This window comes from Ceraceosorus guamensis (assembly GCF_003144195.1).
Source record: "Ceraceosorus guamensis strain MCA 4658 unplaced genomic scaffold IE81scaffold_2, whole genome shotgun sequence".
Lineage (NCBI taxonomy): Eukaryota > Fungi > Basidiomycota > Exobasidiomycetes > Ceraceosorales > Ceraceosoraceae > Ceraceosorus > Ceraceosorus guamensis.
In genome coordinates, this window is record NW_020289997.1 from 287,007 (window position 1) to 304,480 (window position 17,474).

Below are 17,474 nucleotides of genomic sequence, written 5' to 3' on the forward strand. Positions count from 1 at the left end.
GAGTAGGACAGACGGTATTGAGGTTGAACGAACAGCACGATGCGCCAGGCTTCGGCCGTGTGTGGGAAATGGCATTCCAGGTGAGTGAAGAAGCAGCAAAGGGAAGACGAGGCACTAAAAAGACGGCAAGTAACAAGAAACGACTGTTGGGAAGAGGTCTGGAAGCCGAACAATCAGAGCCGGATGAGGAGTTGCAGAGAAGGTCTTGCGTGTGCGCAATGCCAAAAGCTCTGCGGATGGGGAGATGGGGGGAGAGTGACGGGGGCCGAGAGGCCTTGCCCTCGAATACTTGATCAAGAGGGTGACCGTGTATCAAGCACAGTAGATGACATGACAACGCTGGATTAGGCGAGCAGAAAGGATAGACGAGGCGATTGCGCTTAGTCGGTGTCCTCATCCTCATCCTCGCCTTCGATCTTGTCTTCGGCGTCCTTCATGACGTCGTCATCGTCGGTGGTCTTGGCGAGCATAGCCTCGAGGCGCTGGCAGTGCTCGTCGCATTCGACCTCGTCGCCATCGTAAGCGTCAGCCAGGTCTTTGTCCTCGGCGTCGACATCGGCGTGGTAAGCATCGATGTCGGCTTCGGCAGTCACATTCTCCGCACGAGCTTGCATGCGAGCAGCAAGCTTGGCGTGGTTACGTCTCATGGCCGGCGAGTGCTCGGAGCGGTGCTCCAGGGGAGACGAAGGCAGACCGGCAGCATCACGACGAGACTTGCCTCCATTGCCGGCGTACAGCCACCAGTGGGCAATGTCGCGCAGACCGCCAGAGGAAGAGAAGAACGCGTTCTTGTTGGTGACGAAACCATCGGGCGGCTTGTTGATGGCGAACCCACCGAGCCAGAAGGAGCGCTTGACGTAAGATTGAGAGTCGAGGAAGTTCTGGGCTTGGACGAGGTACGACTTGATCTCGGCTGCGGAAGGCTTGGAGGATGCGGTGACACCGTATTCGGTAACCCAGATCCTGTTGGAGCGAGCCAGAAAGACAAAAGCAACCGTCAGTGCTTACCATCAACAGGATTCTGCGACGCGTCGCAATACGCACTTGAGACCGTAACGCTTACGGCATTTCTTGACGTAAGACTTGAGTTGGTTGAGACCACGCTGTCCCTTGGGTGTGTAAGAGTGGATGGCCATGAAGTCGGGACCCTTGGTGCCCTTCTTCTTGAGCTGCTTCATGAAGGTGTCCATCCAGTCGAGATCGTAGACAATCTGAGGGGTGGAGACCTTGACGCCCTTCTTTTGCCAGGGCACAATCTCTCTCATCCAAAGGTCGGCGGCGTAGTAGGGGTCCATGTTGGCTTGGCCCTTGACATCGGGCTCGTTGAAAGTCAACAGACGCCTGGGAAGCTTCTTTCGCATCTCCTTCTTGCGTGCTGCCCACTTTGCACCGTACTTCTTCTCATCCCACATGGTAGGCACGTACTCGATGTCGCCTGGGTATTCGTGAACGATGCCGTCTTGCCAGTGGTGGTAGCATTCCAGCTTTCCCTTGGCGATGGTGCGGGACCATCTGCTGTCGAAGCCATGGGGAACGCAACGTCTGTTTCTAGCCTCGGTGGGCTGCGACAGTAGCACGAGGACGGCTGGCAGCAGAGCTGCGAGGGCCGAGATGGCCAGAGTGAAACGCATCCTGGGTCAGATCAAGAAGCGAGCTGTAGGGTTGTTTTTGTAGGATTCGACCGAAGCGAGTCGAGCTATAGATTTCCTCTGTGGATAGAGGATGTGCGTTGTTCTGAGCGAATGTGTGTATAGAGACAGCTTTGCTCCTCGAATGGTTATTGTTGGACAGGTTTGAATTGTGCGTGAAGAATGCGAGTGTATGCTGATTGGACTGGGTTGAAATGTAGAAAGTCGTCTGGGAGATGAGTCCTAGCTGACTTGCACAGCAAACCAACCAACGAGTGAGCTCGTGAAACCTGAAAGGGGAAGGGGAGCAAGACAGGAGAGATGTCGAGAATGAGGGAGCAAGGAGATGGAGGGATGGGGATCGAGTTTGTGAGAAGAGCCAGCAGGCGGTGATGCGGCAAGGATGAACTGATGGGCGCACGAGTGGGCCAGCGGGCGGGGCGCATGAGGGAGGCCAACGTTCCAGAGGGGCACTGCGCTACACTCATCAACTCGCACCTCAGCTACTACGGGAGCACTTTGTGACCGACCGCTGCAACGCAACGCAAGACTTGTGCATGCTGCTGTGTGCGCCTTTGCCGTCGAGTCAAGAATGACATGTTTGGTCCTTTTGCGCTGGATTTGCGCTGCAATGCAAGCGCACGGGACCCTCAGCAGTCAAAAGTGCTTGCCATGCACGACGCGCCACGCTCGGATTCTGCTGACGATGCACATGTGTTCGCGCAAGAGCTATAGGAGGCGCACGCACGCACGCACGCACGCACGCACGCACGCACGCACTCACACTCGATCGACCGCGCGCCATTTGGCAAGGGCCAGCAACTTAGCCAAGACAAAAGAGGGGCGCAGGGGCTGATGCACTGGGGCCGGGCAGCAGCTGGGCAGAATCGAAGAACGTGCTCGCCGCGTACATATCCCCTTTCCCCTATAGCTGGCTGGTCTTGCGCGCTCATGCAATCACATGCAATGCTCGCTGCAGCTTTCTCTTGCAGTGGCGCTAGAGCAATTAGATGCAGCAGTGGGGCACGCGGGAGCTGTGTCAGACAAGAGCGAGCTGATGCGTGAGAGCGCCTGCCGGCGCGGAGAGTGAAGCCAGCAGCAGCGCAAGGCTCGACAATCAAGTCAAAAGTATAGTGAACTTGTGAACGCGTGTGCCCAAATCGAGCCATTCCTCGATCGAGGCGACGCGGCGAGGGCGCGCGTGCGTGCTATGTGTGCCACATCTGTTCCAGAGCAAGCCACATTTGTATAGGCGTTGCTGCTCAGAAGAAGATTGAAAAGGCAGACAACATAGCTGAGCCGTGGTAAGCTGGTCACAGCGGCGACTCTGGTATAGCTTCCGTAATAGTCCAGAGGTCTTGTTCTTCAGCATCACGCGCTGACGCCGTGAGTCCTCATATTCGTCTTTGTCCACAGCAAAGGTCATGCAGGCGCACATCAGCAGTGCCAAGTGGCGCGGAGCGGCTGCTTTCTGCATGGCGCATTCAAGATTGGTGAGCCATGGTCTACTTGCCGCTTGTATACAACACATGAATACAGCTTGTCCGCCCATTCAAGACTGTTGTGGACCACCTCATGCATTCAATCAAAGCTCATATGAATTTCTCGGACACTTTAAGGCCAGATCATGACAGGATCAATTCAATTCTTGCATGATTGTCGTCCAAATTGCGGATCTGCGTTTGCGCTGCGCGCCTCGGCGGAAGGAGGACGCGTGTGTGTTCCGCAGGGCACCTCGGACCCATCCGCATCAGCGCCGCCCAGCGTATGCAGCAGCTATATAGCTGTCCTCCGCTTCATTGTTACATTCAGATTGAACAATAGCGATACCGCGGCGTAGTGTATCTATGCATAGGCATCTATAGACAGAGCTTTCTCGATTGTGATTTTGATTGGAGAACCTTTAGGCCGGTTCGCTCTGACAGCATGCAGTCACCGAATCTCACACTCCCTGTGACTTGGAGTGTTGAGTCGCTCGCAGATGCACAACTGCACCCGGCCAGCGCAAATGGTGCGTTCGTGCCAAGCCAAGTCCTGGTGCTGCTGCTGCTGATTTGTGATTCTGTCATGCGCGCCAAAAGCTTCTCGGCGCTTAGTCGTAGGGCCAAGAATCAGGAATCTTAAGCGTCGCGTCAGGCTCGCGCCTTAGCCGCAGCCGTGACGTGTGCTGAAGCTGATGATAAGTGCGATGCACAAAAGGAATCAAGAGTCACGAGTACTGCTGTAGTACAGTATCGAGCAAAATTCGCGGCGACTCGCGAGCGGTGTTGCATGAACATCGAACTCAACGAGAGCGGGCAGGAACAGCAAAGCATCAGAACAACACAAAATGTTATGCTGCTGCTGCTGCTGCTGCTCCTCATTACCCGAGTAAAGGCATACAAGCTAGGGGCTGCATCACAATTTGTCACTCATTCGAATCTATGCGCCAGCATAATCGGCGCTGCTGTGCATGCGCATCGCATATCCTCTCTTCCGCCCATTCTTCCCTTCTTCCGCATTAGAGCGCAGATCTTTCTGGAGTTGACTTGTTTGCGGCGGGACGGGCGACCTGCGTCAAACTCCGCTTTTAGCGCACCTTTCGCGCATCGCGCTATAGAGAGGTGCGACCGCGCTGCTCTCGAGACAAGATCGCCCATGCACACTCTTACAAACAGAGACCGCGCCTTGCTGCATGCCCAACCGGCTCGAGCGCAGTCAGGGGCCCCAAAGACACGCACGTTGTAAGGCTGAGCATGACGCTGGCCGGAGCGGGGAGATCGACGATGAAATTAAAAAGATCAGCACTCACGACTCGCGATCTTGACGCGGACCCGCTCGCTTGGTGAGATGGGGGCGCGGAGAAAGGCAGGCAGGCTGGTAGGCGCGCTCACAACACATCAGCTAAATGCTGCACGTAGATGCCGTCGCCAAGAAGCGCTGTGTACGGTGTACGTTTGAAACTTGCGCCCCGCTGTTGTCATTCGCGGTGCGCGTCAGGCAAGGAGTCGCTTGGCAGGGACGCGCACAAAGCTTGGCTCGCAGCCGGATCGCAATCGCCATGCAATGTTTCGCTTCGAGAAGCTCTCACCATTCTGAGTGGGCGGCAGGCAGACGCGAATAATAAAGGGACCCCATTCTCGGCGGAGTGCTCGATCTGAATCATGGTCTGAGAAAACAGGAACAGGTCCCTTTCTTGTGGGGTTTCTCCGCTTTCCGCCCCGCGCTATCACGAAAGTCAATTGAAGGGTATAGCGAACCAGCGGCCTCTGCTCGGCGCCAACAAGTGCTCAGAGGGGAGAGAACCAATGGATGCTGATGGCCTTTGACTTGATTGCGCGCCGTATTGTAAGCGGAAGCAATGGTCCGCACAACCATGTTGAATGCAGCATTCTTGATTGTTGAGTCTGACTCAGCTACGGACTGCTCTTGAAGCGCTTCCTGTTGCGATCGCTTCGCGTCGGTTCGAGGCCCGCGCAGGTGCTAAATTGACTGCGCGATCTTTTCTTAGGAAGCATCCTTGCCGAACGTCGGTCGGGTCGGAGTTGGTTGATTGGTAGATTTCACCACGTCCTTGACCGGCCGCCGCTATACGATCCGGTCGATCGTGCTGATTGATGATGACTAACCATCTCCTCCCAGCAAGCAACATGTCTCTCTCAGAACGTCTCGCCATCATGGGCGATCCGCCTCTCAAACGGCAAGGCCGACGCTTTCATAAATTGCGACAGGGACAGGGTCAGGGTCAGATTTCGGCGATGACGAAGGCCCTGCTGGGAGTCAGTCGCTCGAGAGCTGTGTGCTTAGAGTCGGCGTGGTGGCATTGGGCAACGCGCAAGACATACAGTACCCCCAAGACGACGATGGCTCAGCCAGACAATTGCACGATCATATCGCTCGTGGGAGGCGCCAGGACAGCAGAGTGACGATAATGCTACCGTTCAGAGCTTCTCATGCCGTTGCGGAAGGATCTACGAGATCAGCCGTCGTCGTCACTCGTCACTCTTTTCACATTCCGCAAAGCCGCCTTGCCTTATTGCCGCGCTTTGCGGCGCGATGCGATGCGGCGCGGTGCGGGCGTGGGCGTGGGCGTGGGCGTAACGCGTGTGCAGGAAGGAGAGGCCATCCAAGAATGGCAAGTCTCTTTGACAAGCCACTCGTGACTCCATCGAGGTTCGATTGGCCGCCATGCAAATGTCGAGTCGCGGTCGAAATCGTAATTGGAATTGCGTCCATCTATTGCGAGAAAAAAAAAGCGGCTCGATGGTAAGACTCGACGGACTCCGGCGCACTGACCTTTGCCTTGCCTTTTCCGCCAATAGCGTCCTCGTCACGCACGGGCACGAGCAGATTGAAATTTCGAAGGCGCTCATTCCTTGCGCAAGGGCAGCAGCGGCGAGGTGATATGACGCGTCGGCTAGACCGCACAAGGGATTGAGTGTGCGAGATGGATACCGCGCTCAAGTCAAGCCTAGCTCGCCCGGCAATCTCGCAGATCTGCAGCTATATCATGAACCCTGAAAGCATCTCAAATCTTTCTTCTGCAAAGCTCCTCTTCCTCCGACGGCGTCGCTCTGCTGCGAATGTGTAGCAGCGACATTCGTGATTGACTCTGTCCTGTCCTGACGCCGCGCCGACTCGGCGATTGCTCGGGGCACTCGCAGATTGACTGAGGCGCAATCTGCCTGGGTTGTGCAGTCCTCATACTCACGATCAGACTCACGCTATCATTGCCTATTGACAATAGCATGCATGGATGAGAGGAGGTGTCGATTCAAAAGTCGAACAAGCATGAGAGGAGGAGACCAGGCAAGCGAAATGAAAAAGAGACCATAAGATAATCGAATAATGAAACGCGTCTTGCGTGTATAATAAGAGCGAAAACGAAACATGTGTAGAGATGTGTGTGGCGCAGGTCCGTCGATGTGCAAGTCGGAGCTCTATTTGGAGATGAAGCGGATGGTGGCCATGTAACCAACGACGGCGAGGAAGACCATGACTCCAATGATACCAAAGAACCAAGCCAGCGTTCCTTGATCCTGACCAGGCACGTTCACGTTCATACCCCACAAACCCGTGATGATGTTCATTGGCACAATTACGGTACCGAGCGCCGTCAACTTGCTCAGGACGTCGTTGATCTGATTGTTGGCGTCGGTCATCTCGATGGAGATCTGTGCCAAGTAATTGGAGTGACTTCTCGAAAGAATCTTTTCGTAGTGGTTCAAATTCTGGGTCATGGTGATCAAATGGTCTTGAATGTCGGAGAGGTACAATCCAATGTCGCTCTTGGGCGCGACGGACCAGTTTTCGTTGCAACGTTTGGCAAGCCCTTTCACGACGTCCGCCTTGTTGCCCATGAGGCGTAAGAGACCCATGACTTTCTTGCGGCAGGTGCCGATTCTCCGGAGCATATCAGACTGCTCGGCTTCCTTGAGAATGAGCACAAGCTCGTCGATGCTGTCCACTTCGTACTCGATGGACTGGATGAGGGGGCCGAACGCGTCCGTGATGTCGTCGATGAGGGCATAGCTGATCCAATCCGACGTGACGTTGATGTAGTCCTTGAGTTGCTTGATGCGTCTGCGAACATTTTGCGGGTGAGGCGTGGCCCTGAAGTGGAATGATAACGTGCCCTCTCTGAACACAATGATGTACATGTTCAGTGGCTCCAGGTACGTCGGACTGTATGGATCCTGATCGAAGGAGCGGAAGCAGACGAGGTAGTAGTTCCTGTTGTAGAGACGTGCGCGGTCAGCGAAGCATGCGGTGACGTGGCAGTGGACAAGTCTCACCTGAAGAGCTCAATCTTTTCGCGCGTTTCTTCCATGAGAATATCTTCTGTTGTCAATGGATGAATACCAAACACCTGTGCAGGCACGCGTGTGTCAGTTCTCCTGCGCGGACCGAGCCGACCAGAAAATGCTCAAAGACTCACCCGACTGAGCAGTTTCATTTCTTGGTCCGTTGGGCATAGCACGTCTAACCACCAGGTGTTCGCTTCCGGGTCCTGGTCCATCCTAATCCCACCACCCGGCGCGACCCTCGCAGGCAACATTGCCTGGGAATTGCGAGCGGCGCTAGTCATGGTCGGGACTCGTTGAAAAGTGCTTTGATTGCCCGCACTCAATGGAGCTGCGGGCAAGGGACCGGCGCTCAGCTCTGGAGTGTTGCGGCCCGTGGGCGGCTGTGTGCCACCTTCCATTCTGCCAAGCTGAGCGGCAAGCACGGATGTCTGCCGCAAAGGCCTGGCATCTTTGCCGTTAATGTCCAGCTTGCTGCTGCCGGTGCCCGTGGCGGAAGCGTTCGCGCCACCGTTCATGCCGACATCATCTCCTTCAGCCGGAGTCTGGTTCCTTGTGACACCTTCGCTGTCTGAAGCAGGGCTGATGCCGCTAAAGAGCTCTTCGAAGGTTTGTCCAGGAGCAGGGAGCTCAGCCAAATGGCGGGCATGAATGGTGGATGGGAGAGCGTTGGAGTAGAAGGTAAAGCGGTACGGCTTCTCTGCGGTCGAGCGGGATCCGAACCCTGCGCCGCTACGCCGACGCTGAGCAGCGCTCAATGCACCTCGACCATGTCCATGATCGAAGTTGGCGCCCATGCTTTGTGAGCGTGGCAACTTTGGAGGCCCATCCCCATCAGGGCCGTCTCCGTTCGGTGAAATGTCGTAAGCGGATGTGTATGAAGGAACGGGCGGATCGCCGAGCAAAGGCGTCTTTGCATCCTGTGTCTGATTCGCCTGCCGTGCCCGAATGGCATCTTCCGTCATCAGAGCGCCCGACCCCATGATGTTCGCAGCACCGCTCACTGTCGTTGCTCGGCCACCTACAGCAGGGGGAGGTGGAGACGTTGCCGACCCCTCGAACAGTGCGAGCTTGCGCTGATACTTGCTTCCGCCAGCTGCAGTCTCGGGACCACCTTTGCCTTGTGCTGCGGCGGCGTCCGCTGGTACGAAGCGCCGAGGTCGGCGGCTGTAGAACGTTGCATCGTCAGAGTCCGGGCTCGCGCCGTATGCTGTGCTACCATAGTTGTCTGCTCCGCTTTGGGAGCGCATAGCAGCGTGCCGATTGCGCAGGCCTGTGCCAAAGGTTACTGGAGGGGCTGCGCCAGTCGTCAAGCGCTCGCGCTCCTCCCTAGCAAAGTCTTCTAGGGCAGACAAGTCAAAGTTGAAGGGATACCCTGGAGGTAGGCGCTGGTCGTCGTGAGGCTCGCAGTGCAGGTCTTCTTCATTCTCAGCCATTCCAGGTGCGTGCGAGTGAGGGCCAAGAGCATGACGCGGGGTCGCAGCGCTCCCGTCGCGCAAGAGATCCTGCCCTTCGGCGGTGTGAGCGTTGAGCGGGAAGCAGACGTCATCCTCAAGTGCGCTGGGTCTGCGCGACATGGTATGAGGCGTGCTGACTCCATGATCACCTCGCACATCTGTTGGCGAAAGTCCGGCTACAGGCGGTCCCTCGGTATCGACGAGAGCGGACTCGTCTTGCGCTCGAAGGCCAGATGGGCTGCGAAGTCCGGATCTAGCAAATGTCCTGGAGCCGCTGCCTCCAAAGGCAAGGCTTCCAGTTGCTTGTAGACGCGAGGGACTGGCTACGTACGAGCCAGCATGAGGACCAAAAGCTTGATTCGAGCGATGGTCGATGAAGTGATTCGCCGAGTCGAGCGAAGTGTTTGAGCCATGCCTACGTTGCTGGTAAAAATGAGCAGCAGCTGCAGCAGCTTCTCGTTGCTCTTGATGTTGTCTGTAAGCAGCAGGAGAGGTTCCGGTGGCAAACGTGTAAGCTCGATGCGGCGAGGTGCTGTGATGAAGACGCGATGGGTCCAACTGGGTGTCCACCTCCAGAGCGGGCTCGGGTAACTCCGTGTGAGAAGGTCGGCGGGTGCCGTAAGGTATCTGAACTCTTGGTGATAGCGGCGAGTGATGAGCACCTGCATTGCTGCCTGCTCGAGCTCTGGACATTTGCCTTGCGGCATCGAGATCTTGCTCCATCTGCTGAGCGGCTGCCGAGGAGGTTCGGTGTCCACCTGCGCGCAGGCCCTGACCTGCTATGGCAGACTCGTGGGAAGTGCGGGGCGCCACGTCAATGCCACTAGCGTCCGCCAAAGCGTGAGACCCGTCCGGCGGTGGAGAGACAGCTCGACCAGGAGAGGCCATGACGGCGGGAGATGTGCCTCAAGGGCCTTTCGCTTGTTTGAGTCTTTGGCCGTAGCGGAATGCGGTCGCGGTGGGAGAGACCGGTCGCAAGCAATGGGAGTGGTCGGCTCGTGTGGCGCGACGGGGACTTGCCAATCTGAACTGCAGGTATGGCTGCCTTGGTTGAGAGTTCGAGTCAGGGGTCGATCGAGTTGTGAGCCAGGGCTGATGAGGAAGAAGCAAAAGTCAAGTGGGCGCAGTGAGTAGATCTCAGCACACAAGCGGCAGCAGCAGGCAGGGTTTGCTTGCGCATGTGGCTTTTCCTTCATCTCGGCCTTCCTGGCGAAAGACAAAATTAGGCGCTCGTTGAGCTCATAGGCGGTACGGCACTGTGACTATGCAAACAGCCAGCATCGACTTTTGACTTTAGCTGCACCATGGGCCCTTCGAGTCAAAAATTGCAGGGTGAACAGGCGGAGGAGAATGCTGGGGCGATACGCAGCAGCAGCAGCAGCAGCTAGGCAGTCTATAAAGGTGCTGATGATGCTGGCTTGCAGCAGGCAGCCGCGCGCATGCAGACGCGCCTTCATCTGCGGGCGTGCGTGCAATTCAAATGATCACGACCATCACAATTTTGTATCTGAATGACAACAAGTCCTTTAATGGCAAAATCAAGTAAATCACTTTAAGCTTATGAAGCTTCGACAGATGACAGCCCTCGCCAAAGGCGCGTAGCGTAGGCCGCAAGTAGATGGAGTTGTACAATAACTTTAATCTTGGCCAGCCGAGTACCGCTGGAGACCACGCATTTGCGTTCAACAACAATCTGCAATGTCCCGCTTTCGAGTCCCACTCCGAGCATCCGGATCAAAGCCTAGGGCGCCCTAGGCGATGATCGGATGGGAACTTGAAAGCTGATGTGAGCAGATTGTGAACGGCAAGTGTCTGCTTTTGTTTTGGCGGCGCAGCACGATGGTACGACCCGTTCCCGTGCGGTGGGCATGGTGGGCGCACCCTTCACTCGACTCATCAAACGCTCAAAGACTCAAACTGCTGCTCATTACGGTCAAGTAATGCTATGAATGGTTCAATTCAATTGATCTAAGCCTCTGCAGAACGTTAAGTTGAGCTCAAGCGGACTTAGCGAGACACCTCGTACACATTCACGATTATCGATTGTGCACCTCATTAAAGCGGAAGATCACGACTCGTCTTTTGCACATTTTTATAGATCGATGTACAAGAACAGGTCCTTTCCCGGCACCCGCGGGCCGCGATCGTGACAGTCAATCAGCACGTGAGGTCAGAGTCGGCCCGCGGGCGACTGTAGCTGGCTCCCGCACGCTTTAACCAGCCGGACTCACGATCATATTCAAGATTCTTGATTCGAGATTATGAGCGGATAATTGTGTATTATGGCATCCGCACTCGTGGTCCTACCTGCGAGAGCGAGCGGTCAGTCATCCCACATCAGTGATCGAGAAGTCGAAAGAGTCAGCCAGCATTTGCGGGAGCCGGCCGGTACTCACTTTCGAGAATGTCCGCACTTTTCACCAAAGTGATCCTCCGATCACATGTGCCGCTTGATCCTGCGTGGCTTATCTTGGCGCAGTCTGCGTGAGATCTCTGCGAACAGCTGCAGGAGGCTCATTGACTCCTCTTGCCTATTCGATCAGCGCTGGACATGCCACCACCGCAAAGATCGTCATCTTGAGACCAGCGTGTATGTATCAGCAGCGACTCGAAAGTCACGAGTCACGGGTCGTGAGGATCATGATCGTCTCACGGAGGCGGTCAAGTCAAACGTCGCGCAACCAGCGCGCTGGCAGTCAAATGTGACTCAAACTCGTGAGTGACTATGTAGAAATATATATTGACTTGACTGTATATGCATCGCCCCGCCCCGGCGTCAAGGCCTCATGAGCGCGCGGCCTAAGATCGGTGCCAGCACTATAGGGCGGCCTACAAAGCTGCATACAGTAGATGCTGCAGCTCGCCTTCCCCTGCTGGTTCCCCATCTCGTCCAATCGCGCGGAAACAGCTTTCCGGTCGGATCGACCAATCAACCGCAGCTAGGTTCTTCCGCAGCCTCGTGTGTCAGGTAGCGAACCAATCCTGAATCTGACCCTTGACTACACTGCATATGAGCTGGTGCTGCTCATTCACGAGTGGCCACTCAAGACTGCGTCGCGCGGGCGGTCCTTCTGGCAGAAGTCAACCGTCCACTGCCCGCGGCAATAATAACCTACCTATATATATATATATACCTTTCCCCTGTCGCGCGGCCGAAAGTCCGAGTACGGCCCAAGCACGACTCGTCATGCAGCAAAAGGTGTGAATAATTCGACGCTTGGTCCTGCCCCCCTGACTTTGCTCTTGCTCAGAATCACGAATGTCATTGGCGGGGATTGCACAAGATTGCTGCCGCGATCCTAAAAGGATATGTGCAGCACGCGTCTCTCGATCAGGTGTGGTCAACGCCCTTTTTGGATCGGACCAGCAACATGCTGATCGCAGCTGCATGGCAGCGGCCCCTCTGGTCGACAGCAAGAGGATTCTGCTTGATGAGTACTGTATACGAAGTGCATCAGAGTGCCTTGGTGTGCACTAGAGACCAGCAGATCAACAAGGCACGACACTTTCTTGTACAGATCGGGTGATGGGCGACGGCGACTTCCTTTCTGCTGTTGCACTTTCAGTCAGCAGTCGTGAGTCGAGAGTCATGAGTGTGAGTGTACGGAGGTAGCCGATAGCGCATCGCTTTTTGCTTACGTGCGTACGGCGTACCATCCATCAGCATCAGCAGCCCTCGCCCACGGCGAGTGTACAGTCGTGAGTCAAGTCGTGAGTAATGCGCCGGAAATCAGGTCACGTCAGAAACCTGCATCATCAGCGCGTTGTGCATGCATCAGCGCATCAGGCAAGGTCCAGCGGAGGATGCGGTCAAGAAATCAGGCGAGGCAGGTCACACAGGCGAAGTGGCAGCAGCGGGATGAGTCACCAACGCATTCATGCATCAAGCTAAGAAAGTCGAATGCTGCATGGCAAGCAAGCGAGCTGCACCCAAGACTTTCTTCCGCGCCGCCCGCCAAAGTGGTGTCTTCCGAAACAAATTCCTACACGCGCACGCACCTTGCTTGTATAGCTCTGGCATGATTTTCCTGCTCGATTGATCCCCCGGCCGGCCCTGCCGCTGTCTGACGAAAAGAACGAAGCAAATCACAATCGAGGTGGGGGAACATTTGATTTTAGTTGCTTGATTCGATTGACGTCCTGCTCAAGACCCATCTGACTCATCTTCACGTGCCACATCATCCATCCCTCGTACAACACCTCTTCTCCACCATCCCGTATCGAAGCGGTTCTATCACACCCAGGACGCTTGTACTGCTTCGTCGCGTCGACCGCGTCTAATTCCGCACCGGACTCCATCGGCAGCGTCTTAGATCGAACGGCACAGACTTTCTGAAGGTCTGTCGCGTTCGATTCGCCGTTGCGGATCCTTCTGCGTTTCAGCACACCTCATACCGATCCGTGCTGTTGCTGAGGGCGACGCTTCAAGTCGTTCACATTCCAGGCGTTCGTCATGTCCCGCTTCTCTCCCGTCGCAGTGCTGCGCGGCAATGCCGCTTCCGCGCTGCACAAAAATGCGTCCATTCCGGTGGCAGCGCCTCCAAGGGCACCTCCAGGTGTCATCTCTTCGCTATACGAAGCCTTCATGACCGCTTCGCCGACCACGGTGGCCCTCTCCATCGCGTGTATCATCGCTACTGGCCTGCTCTACGAGCAGTACAGGTACCAAACCAAGAAGGCTGGTTTGCCCGGTCCGAAGTGGACCATTCCAATCATTGGAAAGTTTGCGGATTCCCTCAATCCTACCATGGAAAACTACATCAAGGGTTGGAACTCAGGACCCCTTAGCGTTGCGAGCGTCTTTCACATGTGAGCGTCTGCGCGGATCGAAGAAAGTCATTTGAGCTCGGGATGGCATTGGGCGCGTTGAGGCCCATACACAAGCGCCTGCTCAGAGACTGCCTTCGAAGCATGTCACCGACTCACACGATGCCACTCCTGTCATGCATACAGCTTCATTGTGATTGCCTCATCCACCGAACACACCAGAAAGATTTTGAACTCTCCGGCATTTACGGAGCCTTGCTTGGTTGCCAGCGCAAAGAAGGTCTTGTGTCATGACAATTGGTGCGTGTTCCACCTTGACTTTACATACGAGTGCTGCGAGCTCACTTGTATAGCCATTCCTGCTATGCAGGGTCTTCTTAAACGGCAAGGTTCATGTCGACTACCGAAAAGGATTGAACACGTTGTTCACACGTAAAGCTCTTGGGTGCGTGAAAACGTTTGCTGATAGCTTTGTGGAAGGCAGTCTTCAAGCCTTTATCTGCTGGAATGCTGACCTGCGTCCAAATCTTCCACTCCCACAGGATTTACCTTGGCATTCAGGAATCCATCTACAGAAGGCATTTCAAGGCATGGCTCGATGACCCCGACCCTAAGCCTCAGCCATACATGATGCAATTCAGAGACTTGAATATGGAAACCTCCTTGCGCGTCTTCTGCGGGGATTACATCTCTGATGAGGGAGCCAAGGAAATTTCCGACAAGTACTGGCTCATCACTGTGGCCCTTGAGCTGGTCAACTTCCCTTTCGCCTTCCCCGGCACCAAGGTCTACAACGCTATCAAGGCGCGCAAAGTCGCCATGAAATGGTTCGAACACACTGCCGCCGAGAGCAAGAAGAGGATGGCCGCCGGCGGAGAAGTCACTTGCTTGGCCGACGCTTGGATCAAAGCCATGGTCGAGGCCAGAGAGGGAGAGGCTGACAGCGAGTCTCGAAGAGTGCTTGTCAGGGACTACAGTGACAGGGAGATTGGAATGGTCCTGCTGAGCTTCCTCTTTGCATCTCAAGATGCCATGAGCAGCGGCTTGACGTACCTATTCCAGCACGTCGCCGATCATCCAGAGGTGCTTCGCAAGGTGCGAGAGGAGCAGTACAATCTCAGAGGGCACGATGTCACTGCGCCTCTGGACCTCGACACCTTGGAGAAGATGGAGTACACCAGAGTCGTCGTCAAAGAGTCTTTGAGGCTGAAGCCTCCCGTCATTATGGTACCTTACTCTGCGCACCAAGATTTCAAGATCGACGAAGGATACACTGTGCCCAAAGGAAGCATGGTCATCCCTAGTTTCTGGAATGCCCTCCACGACCCTCAAGCTTACCCTGACCCTGATGCATTCATCCCGGAGAGGTGGCAGCAAGGACCGCAGAGCCCCGCGGAGAAGCACCCCAGGAACTGGCTCGTCTTCGGCTCTGGACCTCACAACTGCATCGGCCAGCAATACGCTCTGCTGCACCTCACAGCTGTCCTTGGATCTGCTAGCGTCCTGATGAACTGGGAGCACGAGATTACACCCAAGAGCGAGAAGGTCAGAGTGATTGCCACAATTTTCGTGAGTTCCGGATCCGGCCAGGCCTCCATCTCTTTGCAGCCAGCTGACGCTCTTCCCTACGCTCTTCTCGTTCGCAATTTTTAGCCCCAAGATGGTGCGCGCATCAAGTTCACTCCGCGTGCTGCACCTGCGCCCGGAACTGCACCTGCTATTGCCGCCGCAGCATGAGCATGACCCAATTTCCCATGACCAGCACCACGCTCGCAATCTAGCCCTCCACCCTTGTGAGAGCAGCATTATAGCCCCTTGTATACCTGCGTCGGTGAGCCCTTGCTGGATTGCAACCCAGCTGCAAGCGGCTCCACCACTAGCGCCAGCATCACTTCGCCTCCGCAGCTCGCCCCTCCTGTTGAGGCGTGCTATCCTTCTCCCTCTAGATTCTGTTTTGGATCTGCCACCTCGAATCTTCTCAAACAGCGCAAAGCAAGCTGGAGCCAATGCCTGCGCGGCAGTGCCAGCAGACATCCTCGTTGTCGAGCAAAGCAACTTTAGTAAGATTCATACCGTGATACATGGTTCGCCGCCCACAAGAGCTCTCGTCGTTAGTGATGATCCGACATTCATTTTTGGAGGGAAGTAAAGCCTGTCATTTCGAGCCCTTCCTTTTGACGCGTATGTGCTCGTCCTTGTGAGATGTTGCGTCGCCCTGCAGCCTGGAGATGCTCGCCTCCATAACTACGGTACCATCATCCTTGACGGCTAGCATCGTATCTTCTAAGCCCTCTTGACAACCCACCCAGTACCTCTCGCCGGTCCATAGAGGTCGTTTGGCTCGATAATTGACGCTGCCAAGCTGGGGTACCTGTGCTGCTCCCTTGACCGAAGGATCAGAGGTGTTGATTGCCAGCCATTTGCGCAAGAGCAGACTCAGTGTCATGGGCCCGTGCACAACCGTAGTTGGGTGTCCTTCCCTCTCTCGGGCCCATTGAGCGTCCAGGTGGATAGCGTGCGCATTGTACGTCAACGCGGAGTAGCGAAAGAGAGTGGCGGGCGTTTGAATGACTGGCGTTGCTCCCGGCGCCAGACCTAGCGTAGAAGGCTGAGCAACCTGCAAGGGACGATGCGCCTCCTCTGCTGGAATTCGAGATGGTTCGGGCAGCTTCCGACGGTCGGCTGATGGATCGAGCGTCCTTTGAAACACCCACGATCTCAAGTCGACGATGCTCTCTCCTTCTCCATCCCCAATCTCCTTTCTCACCCAAACGACCAGCATCTCATCTCCCGCCTTTGTCCTCTTGATATCCACCTTTTCGATCCACGTCCTCTCTTCTGCCACTTGCTCCACCTTGAGCGGTCTGCCGTGGGAAAAGTGCATCTCTCCACCGGCCCACATCCTACGTGTAAAGGGAGCAGGTGGGTTGAATGTTTGATCTGAGCCGTCTCGACCTAGAGCGCTGGAAGGTACCAAGGGAGTAAAGAGGGACAAGTGCTCGCTGGGTATCAAGGGAGAACCGTTGCTCAGGGATTCTGCCAGATTCAGCGCCAAGGGATTGCGATCAGCCCTTGTGCGAGACAGAGGCACCATCTCTTCTAGCAACACCCTGAGCTGAAGCAGAGGCGTAGAGTGTATGCGCTGAGAAGTGATCAGAACGGGTTCGGAAGAATCGACGGGAAAACGATGCACGAGGGAAGAAGCGGCTGCGCGCGCTTCCTCCGATGCCCATTCGGGATAGCGCTCGTCGTCTGGTAATGTTCCTGTCAGCATCGATGAGCTCATTGGTCTGCTACTGGTGAAGGGGAGAGCGTGATGAGGGAGACGGTCTTTCGCGCGTGCAGCTGAAAGAGCGCGAGCTGCAGAGCGCACAGCTGGGCGAGCACTTATTGTCGATGGGAAGAGCATGTCTGGGTGAGAAGAGTAGCGGAAAGCGGAGTTGGCTCGATAGACTTGCGAGGGAACCGAGGGGTGTGTGCAAGTTTATAATTGCGGAGGAGTGGATAGCAGACGACGCTGCGATGCGGTGACGGTGGTGACCATGTACGAAGCAGGTGTCCGTTGAAACCAGCTCCACCTTGTGCTACAATTCGCAAGTCGCGAGTGGAGGCGGGGAAGAAGGAATCGTGAATGTGGACTCACATCACTTGTGACTGCCGCCGCAACGTGCTCAGAACGTATTCCCGTGGATTCCGCGGACACACTTTGAAAGGACTACACTCAAAACTGCCTCGAACAATTCAAAATGGTGATGAAGCACGCGCTTTGAAATCAAATGCTAGCGGTTGGGCCGGACATACGCGCCCGGCTCGCTCTCAAGCAGACTGCAGGCGGCTGC

General features: G+C 55.7%; 4 protein-coding genes across 4 annotated transcripts; 1 reads left to right on the top strand and 3 right to left on the bottom strand.

Annotated features, from left to right (window-relative positions):
• Nucleotides 1-17: 17 nt before the first annotated feature.
• Nucleotides 18-2,102, bottom strand: IE81DRAFT_319443 (hypothetical protein). Its single transcript, XM_025512726.1, has 2 exons — nucleotides 1,045-2,102; nucleotides 18-963 (listed from the first exon to the last, which is right to left on the bottom strand). The coding sequence occupies exons 1-2, from the start codon at nucleotides 1,629-1,631 to the stop codon at nucleotides 381-383; spliced, it is 1,170 nt and encodes a 389-aa protein (XP_025373231.1). The 5' UTR covers nucleotides 1,632-2,102; the 3' UTR covers nucleotides 18-380.
• Nucleotides 2,103-6,339: 4,237 nt separating this feature from the next.
• Nucleotides 6,340-10,108, bottom strand: IE81DRAFT_338915 (cora-domain-containing protein). Its single transcript, XM_025515558.1, has 3 exons — nucleotides 7,546-10,108; nucleotides 7,403-7,476; nucleotides 6,340-7,340 (listed from the first exon to the last, which is right to left on the bottom strand). The coding sequence occupies exons 1-3, from the start codon at nucleotides 9,754-9,756 to the stop codon at nucleotides 6,548-6,550; spliced, it is 3,078 nt and encodes a 1,025-aa protein (XP_025373232.1). The 5' UTR covers nucleotides 9,757-10,108; the 3' UTR covers nucleotides 6,340-6,547.
• A 2,748-nt stretch (nucleotides 10,109-12,856) lies between these two features.
• On the top strand, nucleotides 12,857-15,861 carry IE81DRAFT_319448 (putative ERG5-C-22 sterol desaturase). The gene is made up of 5 exons (XM_025512727.1): nucleotides 12,857-13,677; nucleotides 13,822-13,935; nucleotides 14,006-14,080; nucleotides 14,178-15,204; nucleotides 15,289-15,861. The coding sequence occupies exons 1-5, from the start codon at nucleotides 13,322-13,324 to the stop codon at nucleotides 15,370-15,372; spliced, it is 1,656 nt and encodes a 551-aa protein (XP_025373233.1). The 5' UTR covers nucleotides 12,857-13,321; the 3' UTR covers nucleotides 15,373-15,861.
• IE81DRAFT_82114 (hypothetical protein) lies at nucleotides 15,582-17,474 on the bottom strand. The gene has a single exon (XM_025517673.1). It carries the CDS (start codon nucleotides 17,042-17,044, stop codon nucleotides 15,791-15,793), a length of 1,254 nt encoding a protein of 417 aa, XP_025373234.1. The 5' UTR covers nucleotides 17,045-17,474; the 3' UTR covers nucleotides 15,582-15,790.